The sequence below is a fragment of the Leptonotus elevatus genome, chromosome 12 (genome assembly GCF_054856555.1).
Source record: "Leptonotus elevatus isolate MCC_2025b chromosome 12, RoL_Lele_1.0, whole genome shotgun sequence".
Lineage (NCBI taxonomy): Eukaryota > Metazoa > Chordata > Actinopteri > Syngnathiformes > Syngnathidae > Leptonotus > Leptonotus elevatus.
In genome coordinates this window covers 1,032,501-1,050,946 of record NC_141250.1, presented here as the reverse complement: position 1 = coordinate 1,050,946, position 18,446 = coordinate 1,032,501, and the positions used below count along the sequence as shown (strand labels likewise).

At 40.3% G+C, this 18,446-nt stretch overlaps 1 protein-coding gene across 4 annotated transcripts in view; it reads left to right on the top strand.

Annotated features, from left to right (window-relative positions):
- Positions 1 to 18,446, top strand: part of lmln (leishmanolysin-like (metallopeptidase M8 family)) — an 86,027-nt gene that overhangs the window by 55,442 nt on the left and 12,139 nt on the right. For 3 of the 4 annotated variants that reach the window (XM_086090606.1, XM_086090610.1, XM_086090608.1), the window contains 4 exons: positions 6 to 113; positions 214 to 401; positions 3,225 to 3,357; positions 9,333 to 9,492. In XM_086090606.1, coding sequence (XP_085946732.1) covers positions 6 to 113; positions 214 to 401; positions 3,225 to 3,357; positions 9,333 to 9,492 — 589 coding nt within the window. Of the gene's footprint in view, positions 1 to 5; positions 114 to 213; positions 402 to 3,224; positions 3,358 to 9,332; positions 9,493 to 13,768; positions 15,106 to 18,446 lie in introns of those variants that run through there. The other variant, XM_086090607.1, reaches the window with a different exon arrangement.

The window sequence follows — 18,446 nt, the reverse complement described above, 5'->3', positions numbered from 1 at the left end:
GCCAGGATGAGGTAAGAAGGCATTTTCAGTGTCCAATCTTAGAGGGGATGGAGTTGGAGAACCAGGGGGGTATGGGTACTGAACTCAATCATTGGGAAAAGAGACTGTTCGAGGTAACTATACTTCATTTTGAATGTATTAAGAACTTTATAAAAGTTTTGGTCACTAATTTGTATTATTTTCTTTCCTTTAATTTGTTATTTCCTCACTCAGAATGAAGCAATGACAGGCTCCCACACCCAAAACAGGGTGTTTTCTCGAATGACATTGGCCATTATGGAAGACACTGGGTGGTACAGAGCCAACTACAGCCTGGCACAGACACTGAACTGGGGCCGTGGACTGGGCTGTGATTTTGTCATGAAGAGCTGCAAGTTCTGGATGGACAGACAGAGACAGAGGTCAATAATACTTATTTATATTTTATATAACTTTACATGACAGAATGTACTGTAGTGACCCTCTGTTCCAAACACACGGTCTTACCGCCAAGTACAAGTTTGTAATTTCCTCTCGATAATGTTCAACTATTGGATGGCGGGACACATTTTAGTTAGCTGCTGACTGGTCAAATTCAGATAAAAATTCCATATAAAACTTATTGCATGTCTTTGCGATATGGATATTGCATGGGCCAATATCGGGATATTGATATTTTTTCAGTATATTGTGCAGCCCTACATGGAATCTACGGAAAGAAAGATTAGAATCTCTTCTTTCATCAGGAAAAAAAGGATATTTGTATCTGTTTCCGTTTTGCAGCAATAAGCATTAGAATATAGCTAAGTTTCATCATTATTCACAAACCTGTTGAAACCACTGGGAAAAATAGCTTTTTGCAACATGGCCCGGGTTAATCTCTTGTACTCTGCTGTCACTTGCTGGCCGTTTTTTACTACAATTGCTTTAAGCAACCTCTTCAAGTCAGAAGCTGCACCAAAGCCTTCTGTATACTCTAGCATAAAAAAACGGATACATTTTTGGGACCATGGCAATATTTCAAATCAAACATGTTTACACGTTTTTGGGAGCAAATGAGGTATCGAATGACGAATTGATGGTTCGGCTTGGAATATTGACGGACTGACGATGAAAATTCATTGACGCGCCTACCACTACTTTTTTTATTTATTATTAAAGCTGCTGAACGAAAGAAAATTCAATTTCTAATTGCGACTGCCACCTATTGCCCAAAAATTCAACAGCACACAACCTTCTTCACGCACACAATTCGCACATGACGTCACATCCACGAACAAAGGGCGGGAAATTTGAACCTGAATCCAGTCTGAAAACTATTGGCCAGATGATTGCAGGAGTACACATTGTGAACAGCTAAAAAGGCTATGGTAAAGATTTTTGTGGGCAAATTGTTACAAAGAGCAGCTTTAAGTCTATCAAATGTTCAGTTTTTTTAAGGTTTTAATCTATACACACACAAAGGAAAAGTCCAAGAAGACAGGACTGTAATATATTTCCATATTTTACATGGCCCTTCTGCAAGCCACTATTTTATTTTTCTTTCATTGCCATATTTTGAATGACACGCATCCTGACATACAGACACTTTCATTTTATGCGGTCCGGTGTTAGCGTGGAAACCGACTCATCGCTTTACCAGCGAGTCTGAGCACAGTCACAATGAAGTGGATTTCTGAGGCGGGGCAAGCATGACCAGACAGACAGTGGAAAGAACCAATCGGCAAAGAGCGGGCGTGATGTCAAAAAAAGCAATGCGCAGAAGCCAAGTAGTAAACAGTAGCGGTAGATAGAGACGAAGTAAATTCAACATGGCTTGTTGAAGAGAAACAGTAGTGATTAATGACTTATGTTGTTACGGTAAAAACTTGATTTTGAATGTTATGAGGAGAATGGACTTTGTTCCGGCGCCTAAGAGTGACATTGCTCACGAAGAATCTGTCACGCCAAATAAACTAATTTGATTTGTTTCGAGCCGGGCCCTATTGTGGTGAATGGCAGCATTTTCAGACCCACTTTTATTTCTTCAAAGAAAATGGGTGTGGCTTGCCAGGCTTTGTAAACGTAGCATAAGACTATGGATGCAAAAGCATTAACTGCATGATGTAAGCGGTCATCAGCCATTCCCTATAAGCTTTACAGAGGCGTTGTTTGGTTGTGTTCTGCAGCAAATAGTATCTTTCAAATTTGAGCACCACACTCCAGCAGCATTGATTTGTAAGGCCCCATGGAGTTAACTTGAGTAGGGTATTTTGTTCTGAGATAATACACCAAAGACGTACAACTAATTTGGAATTGAATAGGACTTCAACTAACGATTATTTTAATGTTCAATTAATCTATTATTTTGTCGATTAATCGGATAAAGTAAAAAAATAATAATGTCAATCCCTGTATTAAAAAACATGACATCATTTCTAATTAACAGCGTAGAAAATTAATTATGATTCAATTACTGGTTTGGCCCATAGCATGTCCGAAAATATGTAAAAATGTTAATCATTATTTTCTAAGGTAAAAGCAAATCGCGGGCGTCGAGGTGAAATCTTCTACCATTAGTTACTTTTCCGGAAAACCCCAAAACAGCATGCGCTTTCAATCATAAACATTGAATTTTCCACACTTAAGATTGGTCAATAATAAAAAAATTATAATAATTAAAAAAAACACCACACATGTTTACCAAATTGTGACTGAGGTTTCGGCCCAACACCTGCGAAAAGTTTAAAAAAAAATTGGTCTTCTATCATAGAAATCTGTGAATCTTCACTGTTCAGAATCTGACATTCTGAGGATTTGGAGAATTTCTAAACAAAGAGGTATCTAAACGAATAATTGATTATAAAAATAGTGATACATTTGATAATTGATTAATTGTTCATTGCAGTTGTCGATTAATCGATTAATCGTTGCGCCTCTAGTATTGAACATGTAACATGCAACATGTATTTAAGCAAAAATAACCTTCTGAAACTAATTATTCCAAATGTAATGAATATCCCTCTTTTATTTTGAAGGACAACCAAACTGAAGTTTGATCACCATCTCAGAAGGGACTGTGGTTACACTTTGAGGCACCACTGTTTATATAATAATTTATATAATAATTTCTGGGTTAGGGTTAATCTTTTTTACCTCTACTTGTGTATTTTATGCACTACCACGCCACAATACGGCAATCATCTAGATTAAAAATCTTCAATAAATGTCAACTCTCTTGAAGGTTGTTTTGTTTGTTATTGCAGAAAGCATGCTGTCATGCCTTACTGTGACAGAGTTCGAGCCTCTCCTTTACACTTGATGTGCAGACAGGACCAGCTAGCTGTGGCTGTCTGCAACCTGCAGAAATACCCACTGGAGTTGCCACTGGAGTACCAGGTACACAGTCCACCAACCTAACCTGAATATAGTTTGAAATTTGTTTTCATGTATGTTTGTTATTAAATTTTCAGGAACTGCTATTGTGCATTCAAAAATTATTCTACTCATTTTGAGGTAAAATAATGCTTATTTCTCATTTACTTTGGGGCGGCATGGCTCAGTGATAGAGTGGTCGTCTCCCATCCGTGTGGTTGTGGGTTCGATCCTCACACCTGGTGATCATGTTAAAGTGTCCTTGAGCAAGACGCTGAACACCAGATTTGCTCCCAGTGGACCCAGCAGCGCCCTGCATGGCAGCAGTCGACCACTGGTGTGTGAATATCTGTGTGAATTGGTGAATGTGAGGCATTGTAAAGCGCTTTGGGCACCATATGGTGTAGTTAAAGCACTATATAAAAAAGTTGTCTGTTTTACTATTCCACTTTAAATAGCATATTTACTTGGAATCTGTGCAAGTCTTACTAATGCAGAGGAATTACGATGGGTTGTCTGACGAGCAGCACATAGTCTGTCATCACTGGACAACATGGTTTCTGTAAAAAAAAAAAAAGTGTGAATACGGAAGACCTGAAGCTGAACTGAAATGATGTTGAATTAATGTTAAGATGTATATGAGATTCAGACTTGGACTGACCAATGTGGAAGAAGGAGTTAAATACCTAAAAGAAAATCTCTTAATTTTGGAAATTTATTTTTAAGATATTGTGAATGGGAATAAGATTAACTGTTTGTAGTTGGAATGGTTGGATTCAGTCAAGGAAGGTGGAATAATGTGAAATATCTATTAATTTGGAGGTTTATTTTGAAAATGTGTGTGATTCTAGGAATAAGATTTGTTACTCTTTATTCGTCACACCCAGGAGGCCTCCAGGAGGCATCCTGATCAGATGCCCTCTTCGGTTTCCTCTCAATGCGAAGGAACAGTTGCTCTACTCTGAGCCTCTCCAGGATGACTGAGCTTCTAATCTCATAAGGAGAGGTCTGTCACCCTGCGGAGGAAACAAATTTTGGCCGCTTGTATCCAAGCTCTTGTACTTTGCGTCACGACCCACAGCTTGTGACCATAGTTGAGGGTAGGAATGTAGATTGACCTGTAAAGTGAGAGCTTTGCCTTTCATCTCAGCTAATTTTTCACCACAACCAATCCGCATCACTGCAGACACTACACCGATCCTCCATTGAAGCAGGAGCTCATCCCCGACCTGAAAGGGCACCCTTTTTCCGACTGAGGACCATGTTCTCAGATTTGGAGGTGCTGATTTTCATTCCGACTGTTTCACACTCCCCAATAAAACAATCCAGTGAGAGTTGGATTGATGAAGCCAACAGTATCATATTATCTGCAAAAGTGCAGAGATGTGATACTGAGGTCACCAAAATGGACACGCTCAATACCTTGTTCAAGAAATTCTGTCCAAAATGGTAATGAACAGAATCTGTGACAAAGGGCAGCTTTGGTGGAGTCCAACCCTCATCGTAAACGAGTCCAACTTACTGCCGGTAATGCAGGCTGAACTCTGACATCGGTCATGCGGGGACCAAACAGCCCATATCAGGGTGTTTGGTACCGTATACTCCCGAAGCACTTGCTACAGAACTCCCTGAGGCACACTGTTGAATGCCTTCTCCATGTTGATTGGTTGGGCGAACTCCCATGCACTCTCGGGGACCCTACCAAGTGTGTAGAGGCGGTCCGCTGTTTCACGGCCAGGACGAAAACCACACTGCTCTGCCTGAATTTGAGGTTCAACATCCTTATGGAGCCTCCTCTCCAGCACTCCTGAATAGACCTTACCAGGGAGGCTGAGAAGTATGATTCTTCTGTAGTTGGAACACACGTTCCGGCCCCCTTCTTGAAAAGGGGGACCTCCACCCTGGTCTTCCAATCCAGCGGTATTGTCCCCGATGTCCACACAATTTTGCAGAGGTGTTTCAACCAGGACAGCCACACAACAAACAGAGTCTTTAGGAATTCCAGGCAGATATTCCTTCACCCCCGGGGCCTTGCAACTGAGGAGCTTTTTAACCACCTCTGACTTCAACCCCAGAGATGGGGCAACCCACCTCAGAGTTCCCAGACTCGGCCACGATTGCCGCCACAACAGGCACCAACCACCCTATGGCCGCAGCTCCGGTCGACCGCTTTGACAATGGTTGCACGGAACATGGTCCACTTGGAATCAATGTCCCCGATGCCTCCCTTGGAACATGGGTGAAGTTATGTTGAAACTCCGTCTTCTGACAGCGGACTCTGAACAACATTCCCAGCAGAGGGTCTGTTTGGCTAATATGTTTGGGTCTTCCAGTTTGGACTGGCATTTCCCATCATTGGAGCCAAACCACTACCAGGTAAAGATGGGAAAAGTACTGACATTCTCTACTTGAGTAAAAGTACAATTACTTGAGTAAAAAACTACTTTGGAGAAAGTAGTCACTCAAATAATTACTCAAGTAAAAGTTTTTTAAAAAGTACAGGCTCTGAAATGTACTTGATGAGTAAAAGTAAAAAATATTTTTACTGTTTGTGCCTCCTACATCAATTTGAAGAATATTAACTAACGGAGTAAGACTTGCCATTTTTGGGCATGGGTAGACATCGGCCAATTGCCTCTGACTTGCCCTGCGTCGACGCCGCAGTGTTGAGTATCACTTACTCATGTTACTGGTCCACTGCTCGCTGACATGATTGAACCTTCTTTTATATTGTTGACTGGTAGGCTGCAGCATTCTTCTTTTAAAGTTCAAATCATCTGCTGTAGTTGCGGTGTGCATTGCCCTCATTTTTCCAGGTTGTTCTAATCTAGCAAATTGCATGTCATGTGATAGCTTGACGTAGAGCCAATCACAAGCTGGGATGTAGAAGATCGGGTGTAATGCTTCATATGATAGGGGGAGCCAAGAAACATCAAGGGCTGTTTTTTCTTCCAAGTCTTTTATTTGAATCATTTTCATGCAACAACCTTGACTTTGAAAATGTATCCAGTAAAAAGTACAGTTCACTGGTCCAGACCGGGCAACGGCACAATTTGATCACTGATCTGATTGTCACTCATGTGCCGCGAAAACCAAAATGACAGTTACTAGTAAAAATAAATAAATAATCGACGCTGGAAGGACTCCTGTTGGTTTATTATAGCAGCAGCTGGCTGGCCATCGCACATATATAATGTAACGTAAACGCGTACGCGACATGAGCAGATTTGAGCGGAGTTTTGCGTTTTGGGCCGTGCATATGGGAACGTAACGGTGGAGCATATTCAACTTTTCCACTCTGGAGGGTGGTTTGAAACTTTTGTGTTTTCAAGCCCCCAAAACGCCGTCACCGTCTAAACCACAGGTGTCAGAGTCCGGTCCTCGATGGCCTGAGTCCTGCATGTTTTTGAGGTTACTCCAACACACCTGATTCAATGATCAGGATCATTATCAGGCTCCTGCAGAGCTTGCTGATGAGCTATGAACCAGCTGTGTTGAACGTGGGAAACCTCTAAAACATGCAGGGCTCAGGCCCTCGAGGACCGGACTTCGACACCACTGGTCTAAACAAAAGGCACTGCTGATAGAATATTTTTGCGTTTTTACCCCCAAGCGTCCTTTTATAAATGGGCCCTAAGAAATAAATTATCAGGAAAAGTACAAAGTAATAAATAAACTGCTCAAGTACAGTAACAAAATATTTGTACTTCGAGGGAGGCTACCCTCTCGTACAGGCAATGAGCTGGGGGGAAATAGCCCACACCTGCTTGGCGCCGCTCCCTGTGGGTAACTCCAGAGTGGAAGAGAGTCCAACCCCTCTCAAGAGAACTGGTACCAGGGTCCAAGCTATGTGTTGAGGCGAGTCCGACTGTCTAGTTGGAACTTCTCGTGTGTTCAGGGTTAGCTGAAAGGCATTGATCATAAAGGTTGTGTATTGTATTGTGTGTCCACGTGTGTGTCTATACTCTCTTTACATTGACATATAGAAAGTGCAGTTTCATTGTTTCTCATTGGACAGTAGCATGTTGGCGAGTAACCTCACATTCCCTATAACGAATTGTTAAACAAATGGTTTAAAACCCCTGTAGCACTGAAATCTCTAGTTGGATTTCCATCCACCCATTTTTCAAGAAATGTGAAAATAAAACTGAATGGAAACACCAGAAATTCAAAAAAGGGCCCAAAATTCGCCAAAACGTTTTTACGCTTAGAGGGGAAGGATTTTGATGCGTATCGAAAAAAGTAAAATGCGAATATTGGCTATAAAAACACTTCCAAAACAGGTTTGGTGAATATCCGCTGGCCAGATACACGTCGCTTTGACCAGATATTATGTCACGTATGTTTGTAGTCCCAAAGCAATGGCAAACGATAAAGTAATGTATGTTTGGGGGGACGATGAAACAGAAATCTTTTTGGTATTAATTAACACTAGATCTCTCATAGCTGTCATTTTCACTGTTCTCAAAATTGGATTTGTTGTTATTCTGTTTACATAGATCAACAATGTTCCTGGTCTTTTGACAACTTCTCTCTGTATGTATATCATTACTGCACTGGCATTTTATTGTATTAAAAATCGAAAAATATTTAAGAGTAATCAGTACTTGTATCTCTACAGCCATCAATTTGACTGCTCTATTCATTTCAATGTACATCTTTCGCATTGCTGAGCCTGAGACCCTCGGTGTTGCGCCGCTGGGCTTCCATATTTGGCACCTCTGGGCTTCCGTAACAACTACCATTTAGTGCGGAGGCATTTGGCTTGGGATCCAAGCTCGATCACCAACCATGTTGAATAAAAAAATATATATATACTAGAGAAAATACTTTACACAGCTACATTATGAGAAGCTGACAGAGAGTCTGACGAATCACGTTGAGTGGTTGCTGGATCGCTCGGCAGTTTCAGACAGCAAGTCCAAACAAGACCAGCCCACCCCCGCTAAAAGGAGCCGTGTACCGCTCCACTGGAAGTGGCGACGCAGCACAAAGTAGAGTAAAAGCTTACAGTAAAAAGTAGGGTCCTAGATGTGATGTAGTCATGACGTTTTTGGCAGTACAAGCCTGATAATCAAAATTAATGAACCCGTTTTCCACAGAGAAGCAGGAAAAAGGCTTTATTAGTTACTCAAAACAGAGAGTAATAACCATATTAGGCGATTGTGTGAGTACGAGAGCGCAAGCCGTCAAAATGACTGCTCTGGGAGATCTAGTTGTTTAAGAATTCTAGTAGTCCTAGTGTTAAAGAAGCGAATATTAATGCTATCTTAGATGGAAAACAGCAAAGAAAAGCTACTATTTATCAAAAATTACAAAAGTAAACTCATACAACGTCATCACACGGCGCTTCCTGGTCTTCTTCTTTTAAATTACTGGTGGATCACATCTCTATGGTGTATACCGACCACTTACAGCAGCAGAGTCCCCTCTCAATATTCCCGAAAGAACAACAGATGTAAACGGGCACAAGTTGCATGCCCGTTTTGCGCATTTTCAGTAAATTTGCTTTAAAAATTCGAAACAATTGGATGGAAACCTGACTTCTGTCTCACTTCACTTAGGCTCTTGTCCCCTTCCGTGACTCCTCCGGGATGTATTCTTCACTGAGGGGATGCCGGCGAGCTCCATATTAGTCTCAAAGTAGTAGATCCTTGTGGTTGCTGGTGAAGTGTTGAAAAGAGTGTGGGAAATGTCAGAGAATGTCCCTATTTTCTAAAAAGAGAAAGTGATTGAAGCTGCTACAACAGGATGCTGACTCAGTGCCCAGAAGTGACATTTTTGGGAGTGGTGACAGTGATGAGAGTGGGTTGTTGTGAATTAGTCCCACTGTTACATGACAGTGGAGCAGAAGTGCAGCATAGGGCTTTCTCATGTCACATTTTTTAGAAACAGGCAAATAACAAAAGATTGGTGGGTGGGCACATACTCCAAAGATGTTCATATCAAAACACAATGTCAGTGTTCAGTTATTCTAATTGTCATGTATGTTATTACAGTACTTTGAACAGATTCCAGATGTAGCTGCTGACCAGCTGTCCTTTTTTGGAGGCGCAGTGGAGATTGCTGACTTCTGTCCTTTCAGTCAGGAGTTCAGCTGGCACATGAGTGGAGAGTACCAGAGAAACTCTAACTGCAGAGTGTCAGAAAACCAACCAGGTAATTTTGACATTTCTACAGTTATTGCCAACTGCAAAAATTAAGATTTTATTTTGAAGATTGTTTGTTAATCAGTGTAACCTCATGGGAGACATTCAGGATAACATTTGGTTTCTTCATAAAAACAATGCATATGATCAGAGATTTATTACAATTATTATTTTCAAATAATTCCCCAAATCCGCCAAAAATCCTTAGATTGATTGATCTTTCGATTGTGGAACGGCTATTGCGGGGCTATGAATCGGTTGAGTGAGGCTTTACACAGTTGTCATCTTTTAAAGGTCTCAGTATGAAAATTGTTGGAAAAATTGTATAATAAGTTATCACATGAATAAGCACTTTACTATTTGCTGCAATTGAAATGCTACACCCACACACTTACACCAGATGCATGTTTTTGTTTTGTTTTTATCATTGTGAGTTTAGTACCGCCTTTTGTTCCGCCTTCTAAACATGTGAATAAATGTGCAGAGCAAGGACGTGGAGGGAGGAAGTCCTTTGGTGCTGAGAGCATCCACTTCCTCTTTTCTGCAGAAAAAAAAACTTGGGTGTGGTCCTTGATTCCTGTCTCACGGAGTTGTATCATTTGAGGAAGATTTAAATGTAACCTTGACAAAAATGCACTTTAGTGGGGTTTTCTATCAATAATATGCATCCCCGGCCTGTCTACAATCCAAGCAAGTATGAAAAAAGTCCGTCCGCGACTTCTTTAGCTTTCTCCTCCTTTCTAAAATGTGTGCTTCAAACGGGCAGATTAAACTTCTGTGACTTGGTGATGTCAAAAAGACATGGAAGTGCACTCGAGCCCACCCCCTCGGGTTAGTGGCACTGCCTCTGGTAAAGGTTTGTCACATCCACAGAAATTCGAGAAGCTGGCTGTTCCTTTTTTTTTTTTGCTCTTGCTTGCATACTCCATGGAAAAACAATGGGGAAACAACGATAGTGAAGAAAGGGTTGCTCTGTTGTCCGAGTCTTTGAAAAGACAGTGGATTAATTTTATTTTTGAAGGCCGTGTACCGACAGCATTTCCCGAAGGACTGTTTTGTTAAAACGTGAAAGATGTAAATTTTACAAATTATTTTGATTTAGCCTTCTTTCCGATCCTTTCAATTACAGATGTGCCATATCATACCTTCTACCATATTACCGGTGTATTTTTAGTGCCTAAAGTGGGAGCTACATTTGTCGTGTGAGGTTGTTTGGTTACAAGAGGTCAGATATGATAAAGCAGACGGTGATTGGATAATACTGAAGCGGTCACGTATTGTTTTGCCAAGATACAATCCGCGGTTGTTATTTTGCCGTGACTGGCAACTCGCCACCTAGTTGACGTCACTTACTTGATGGTAACCGGACGCTAAGTGGTCTCGACAAGACGGCTTGCACGTTGTGACTAAGCAGTGGCCTAAATGTGCACATTTGTGTTATTCATAACCGCTTGTAAATGTCTACAAGCATTCACGGCAAATCAGAGACATTCACAGCAAAATAACGCACTCAGGAGAGTTGCCGGTTACGGCAAAATAACCACTGCCTAAACAACCACAAACTAGCGCTACAGCATAGTGTCTGTTGTAACGTTATTTTACTTTTTCTTACGGAGAAATGTTCTGCCACTTTTCCACATATTAACTCTTTTACCCCCAAAAACGTTTAATGACGAATACTAAAATCATGATGAATGCCGCCATAAACGTTAATTGACGTTTACTGTGTTTATTATTTTTCTTAATGGCCAGTGCAACGTGTTGTTCAGTGCTGCCTGGTCAATGGGGTTGTGAAATCAAAAAGATCCACTAAATATGGCCAGCAGATAACAGCATTGTATCTCTTTTCAGTGGGCTCATGTGTAGCAAATTACAATGAAACATGACTGATATGAAATAGAACGTTTTCAAGAATGACGCGAATGATCAAAGCCTTTGTTTCATTAAATTAATTCACAGAGCGTCACTAAACAAAAAATATTAGTGTCAAAGTCACTGTTGTGTTGAAAATGTATCTTTTCACAAAAAGTTTATTTTCTCCTATCTTTTCCATTTTCGCTCATTGTAGCTCAAATTACCTTTTTTCAAATAGTGATTACTAAAGAACAGAGTAAGGTAGCAACATACTTTTTTTTCTAATGAAAAAATGGAATGTGATCTTTCATGTAGTACCCACCATGTTAATGTAGTCATAGCACACAATATTCTGTTTGCCTTGAAAGATGAGTTAAAATGCTCGAAATTGAATAATATGAGACCTTTAAAACAAGAGCAAGAGCTCTCGCACTCGCTGTACTAGTTTCATTTAGATTTCTCAGTAACATCTTTAGTCAAGCTACTTTCGTGTTTACAGTGCGATAGCAAAGTAGCGTAGATGTTTTATTATCCCCAGATGTTGTAGTGTAAATAACGATCGCTCAAGGAGCGATGTATGCGATAAAAGCGACTGCCTGCAGTTCTCTCTATCACCTCTAAGAGTACCACATTTGGGTAAATAGCTATATGAGGTAATCAGTGGGTGTAATGTGAAGTGATTGGTGAGAAATGTGGTAGGTGGACTGTTCAAACCTCTATGCCCATGGCAATCGCAAAGTTGCACTTACTCTTTTTTGAAGTTCAAACTTGTAGTTTAGGATGTGAGTCGAAGAAGCTTGGTAGAAGGAATTGGAGGGAAATGAGGCAAATGAACAAAAAGAAAAAAAAGGAAGAAAAATTTGAGGTTTTCCTTGTTCAGGGCACCGGTGCAGGTTCAGATCACATCTGCCTGCCCATGAAAGGGTGCTAAGAACGTGTCACCGGCAACTGTTGGCAGGAAATCGGCTTTTTGCCGATTGAGGTTGATCACTGCGATGGAGCTTGAGGCGGAAGCCGCGGGGGCTTTGAGCGAGAGAAAGTCTGACAGGAGTGAGAGGGAGGGGCAACACAGGTGGGTGCCGCAGGACAGGCAAAGAGGCGTTGTTTGTAGTAGCCAGCAAAAGAGAAAAAGCGAGAGCTCTTGGCTCTCAGCTTACAGTGGAACCTCGGAACTCGTACAAATCGGATTCAACCAAAAAATCTGAGTAAAAAATGCCTCGGAGTTTGAACTAATTTTCGGAGTTTGAACACCCAGGCAAAGCAAGCTAAGCCGAACGTACCTTCAAAACGGGTAGCTGAGTGGAGCAGAGCAATGCCGAATGCTCACGTTGCGGTAGTTGAGACGATGCACTGCTCATTTCCAGTCAGATCGTGAATACTCCCAGATATGCTCCATACTTGCAAGTGCATTTAGATTTTTCCACAACAATTTTCTTCGCCATGGGTCCAAAGAAAGACAATAGTGCCAGAGGCAGCAAAGAAAAACATACAGTGCTACGAACCACAGTAGAATTAGGAAGGAGATTATCGCGCAGTTGTAACTACCGTGACTACTTCTGTAAATACTGGCACAAGGACCCACCTTAGCTGTTCAACAACGTGCCTGACGTTAACGCGTTAAGGACTAACAATATGCCCAATGTAAAATGCACAAACTCAGCATTGAACTAAAGCTAGCATTAACATAGCATTTATCAACCACTGATGCCATCACACCACAACAAAAAAGGTAAGGTATTTTTTATTGTTTAAATACTGTACTGTACTGTAAATGTAAAAAACATAAATAGAAATAAAAATAAAATAGGAATTTTCCGTTTTTGGAGCTTGGGAACGGATTAATTGCATTTACATTATTTCCTATGAGAATTTTTTTTTTCTGGAGGTTAAACAATTTCGAGAGGGGGAGGTTACCAGCACCTCACCTCTATATTTGTCAGTCAGCAACATTTGTTATTTTCCTGTACTTGATTCATCGAGTGTGTATGTAATATCCAGTGTTCGTGCTCCAGTGAGCATCGCCCAGTGTCTTCGCTCTAATTTGTGTGTATTGTCCATTGTTTCTGTACATGTTGTTCAATGTTAGTAATTCAGCCAGCTGTCTCTCCTCCCCTTCAAGATGGCCCCAAAAATAAAAATAATAAAAGACAGCCCTGAACGAGTCTGATCGCATCTTACCCTCCCGTTCGATTCAGGAGCGGAACTTGACTCCTTCATTTGTCCCTTCCAACATTTCCTGCACAATTGACAGGCCCTGGACTTCACAGCGGTTTGGCGAACTTGTGGGGAGCGTGCTCCCATCCTTTTGGTCAGACTTTTCTCCACAGCTAGACAAACTGCTTGTTTTCTCCTTCTCTGACTTTGATTCGGTCAGGCTTCGCTCCGCAACCAGACAAGCTGTTAGTCAATGGTACCTGTTTTGTGCCATGCAGGTGAATCCAGGAGGGTCGTTCAGCGATCTTCACAGCCTTCGGGGTCGTCAACAACACTTACAAGGACCTTCCCTTCTTGGGCTGGACCTTTGATCAAAACCCAGTCACAACCCTTGATGGGAGGTTGGCCTTCCTGCAGAGGCAAAGAGTCGTCTGGCATTTGATTACACATTTTCACTTCCTTGCCATTTAACAATCTCCTCATATAGTCACTTAAATCAATTTCTTTCATCTGCTCGGCTTAACTGGTTATTTACAATAGGCACATTAAATAGTTTACCACACAAAATTTCAAGCGGGCTAAACTGCCCTGTTCCTTTTACATTTCTCATATACATTTTAACTGAATCCAAACTATCAGACATAATCGTCATAGCTCGGTCATGTATTTATTTCATTTTTTCCTCTTAACAATGTGACTTTCATTTGTTACTCCAAATAACTAATATGCCACATGATGTATTTACATGATCCATGCTTTTGCCATAATAACGTCCAGTTGTTTTGCTGGAACAATTTCAACTCATTTAAAAAAAATTTAATCATCAATCAGTACTTGGTAATATTCACATTGTATTACTTTTGTTCAATTTAATAAAATCCATCGCTCTAACAAAAACATCAAATCACAAAAAAGTTTAAAACGTAAAAAATAAAAAACATCAAATTCATATGTAGTAAAGTGTTACCATGTTTACGAAATATTCCTTGTGTTGAGACATTCATGGCTCACAACTCAAAATTATTATCCAATCCACTTAAACTTTCCCTACATATGATTCCTACATCATTTGTAATAACTTCTTAATATTTACAAAAGTTTTTCGTTTCTCTAAATTAGTGTACTACAGTGTTCCCTCGTTTATCATTGGGTTAACATCCTCTTTTTCTTAAAAAAAAAAGAAGCAGTTTTGCAAAAATCCACCAAATCAACAAGATTCTAAAAAACAACTGCATAATTGCAAAAACAATAGGGACCTTGTAGCCGTTGTTGCTCGGGCCCTATTTTGCGAAAGAACACTAGTTTGTCTTGGAGGGGCAGAATTTTGAGGTCTGCCCATAATAGCATAATAACTAGCAGGCAGGCATTTTTTTCAAAAAACGAATTGTATTATACTACATCTTTTGTTGTTTACAATCATATAGCTAAGTTTAATGTAATACATCTTTCCAAATTTATATGTAAGCCACCAAGCCTATCTATCACCTTGTAAACAATGAATATATGATGAAGTTCTACTTCATGTTTTCTAAACAAAACTAAAGTTGTAACCATATCAGCAATCAACTTTCTACTCAAATGTCTTTCTAATATTTTGATAAAGTAAATACTGCCATTGTTCACTTTAATTCACAAACTGCATTTTCACATTCATCTATGCATTAAAAATTGTCAGACATTGTCTTTGTCATTGGTGTCTCAATTCAATTTCAGGAGTGGCATTATAATCCAAGCATAATTATCCACCCAACTCACGCAGTAATTGTGCATCCCCAAAATCAACCCGTGGGTGTTATTTCATTTAAAAATGGCATAATCAAAAACATCAAAAGCTCACAACGCGTCATAATGCCACCCATGGGTTTAAGGTATAATTTAGTCTTCTGTTTCAAATCTTAGGGCCGACAAGATTGCTTCTTCATCCTTGTTGCACAAAACTGTAATATAACCTTATTTTCAATAATCTCCTTCTTTTTTTTTTTAGTAAATTAAAGTTTTGTTTTGTTTTTTCCTTTTTCTCACAGTTCAATTCATTTTATTTGATGCTATAAAAAAAGTTGTCTATGCAAGTTAAAATCTGACTTTCAAATGTACCCAAGCAATTTATAATTGCTTGAGAAGGTATTGTAGGACATTCACAATATCCTTGTGGTAACTCTATATATATATATATATATATATATATATATACATACGTATTTTGTTATCCACAAATTTAGATGTTTTATTTTAGAAAGACATTGGCTTTCTCCAAATTTCCGGTCCTTACACATACATTTTTGTTTCAGGACCTTTGTATCAACCTTTTTGCTGTTTGTTTTTTCCCATGTTGGAGTCAGTGGTTTACTTGGGGTAACTATACTAACTTGTCCCTATACAGGGTGACAATTACTTTCTGTCTGAGATAATTCTCAAGCTTCTACCACAAGTGGCGGAAAAATCTTGCCTTTGCTTCCTCAGACAGTTGTCACTTTAATTTCTTGTTCAAATGAGGTTGCGAACCACCACTCACACTTTTACACATGCACATGTTGGTTTTTCACTGAGTTTAAATACGTACAGGACACCGTCGCCCTTTTCACAGTTTTATAGACTTCTCTGTCTCACAGTTTTATAGACTACTTCTCTGTCTACCTGATAGGGACCAGCATTGTCTTTTTTTTTTTTTACTTTTGCCGCTGTCACCTAGACGCGCATTTCACGCGAGTGTGTGAGTTTTCTACTCACCAGAGATGTCTTCCCTCTTTCGGGCTTCCCGTCAACCCTCAATCTCCAGACGCAGAGCCAAGGCCTAGGGCCCCTAGACGTCGACTCAGCCTTTGGAAACCTCGGGTGTGTTTGGATCCGTGCTTGAAGAACCGATTAAATGTCAGGTTCAATAAGCTGACATTCATAAAAAACACAACACAATGAAGGAAATAAGACACCTTGTACCTTTTCACAAGCTAGTGAGGAGACCGAGCAGAGGTGTGTCTCAGTTACAACCTCCTACTGCTCTAAAAGCACACTCTGCCGAGCCCTCTTTTTGTTTCTTTAGGACGGTCCCTGGTTACATGGGTGTTCCAACTCTACAGGGTGTTGGGGGAACAGCATAGTTGGAACACAGTGTACTTGTTTTTCAATGTGTGTGTGCATGTAAGTGCTAAGTACAGCTGTTAGATACGACTACCTTAATATGTAGGAGCAGAGCAAAGCATTCTTTATTGCAAGCAGAAGCAATTCTTCATTGCATCAAATAGTAAAGTGCTTATTCATGTGATAACTAATTGTACAATTTTCCCAACAGGGTCCCCAGGAAAAAAAGAAAAGAAAAAAGATTGAAAATAAACACATTTACATTTTTTTTAATCATCTTCTATAGAAATTTACAAAATACAACCTAAAATATTTTGTGATAATGTCCAACTTTAGTAACATTTCAACACTAAGATAGAGCACTCAAAAATTCCTCCTCCATGTCTCAGTCAAAACAGACGTAGCCAGTAGACTGGTGTGTGACTCTCGTGAACAGATTCAGAATGTGTAGTAGCGAGTGTTGCTTTTAAGTCATGGTTCGTTTTGTACATCTTTTCACGTTTTGCAACCTTGAATGAACCCTGATGAAAAAAACAACACTCGCGGGCCACAGCGTTTACCTTTGCAAGCCGGCGCTGTTTAGTGAGATACGGGATTTAACATTAACAGTTACTAACGACACCTTTCACATTACGGCAAACTGGCGCTAATATAGTTACTACCAGTACCTGGAGTGTTGTTAGGAGAGAACGCTTGCATTGCTGGCGGCCGTTGCTGCTGGGTTGATCCCACCGGGACTCCGGAGCCCTCCCAAACACGACAGACAGTCATCGCATGCTGCGTGTGCAAATGTGTTTGCATAGTGGTAGTGTTTCCTCCCTTAGACGAAATAGCCAATTTGCAAATATTGCAAGTTGGCCTGTTGTTAGCTTTTCTTGAAAGATGTCAACACATTTTCGAGCGTGTTAGCATGTTTGCTGCTCGGTGCGCACGGAAATGCTGCGCGACTCGCGCGCGTGGTGACGTCATTGTCCCACACAGAACCGATAAAGGAATCGTTAGCAAAAACGACAAACGATGCCAAAGAATAAGCGAAGTGCGCATTATGTTTTCGCATGCGTGAAAATGAAGTCTAAAAAAAAAACTTGCTACCAAACAAAGCTATCATTTGAATGGCGCCAAATGGAGTGCTGAAAGTGTTGGCGTAACTGCACACTTTAAAGCTTGCAAGAATTTTTCAAACGACTTTCAGCCTTAAGTGACAAAACGACAGTTGCAGCACTTGGTGCCATTCTTAACTGTCCTAAAATAGTCAGTAACGACATGCTATTCATGTTTAAAATAGATTCAATAAAAAACATCAACTTTCCAACGGTTGAAATGGCCCAAATCAGCGCTTCTCCCTTAGACTCCATTAGTTTTCAATGACAAGTTAGTAGCAGGCTACCAGCTGGCCTATCCATAATGCACCGCTCTGCCGAGATGCGCACTTCGCTTATTGAAACACTTGGAGCCGGTTCTCAACAAGAACCGGTTTTCGATTCCCATCCCTAAATGGGGATATTCCAGTCGCAACATAGCAGACATGCCCTCGTCAAAATTATTGTACTGTACTGCACTGGAGCTAAAATACACAATGTTTAAGGAGCAGAAAGTTAGTCACCAGTAGACAAAATAGGACGAATTTTAGCAATATTACGAAGGTGAAAAAAACAGTTCTAGTAATAATTTTAATGTGCATTTAAAAAGAGAGAGTTGGGTCGAATATAATTCAGATGTTTTTACTGAGTCCCTTTGGCTAATAATACATTTATCAAGATTTAGAGAGATGTTTGTAAACAGGTGCCGATGACGACCAACCATCTGTTTTATCTGGGTAAGGGTGCAAAAAAATCCAGATTACAGCAGTTGTGCGGGTTTTCTATTTCTAGAGGCAAATAT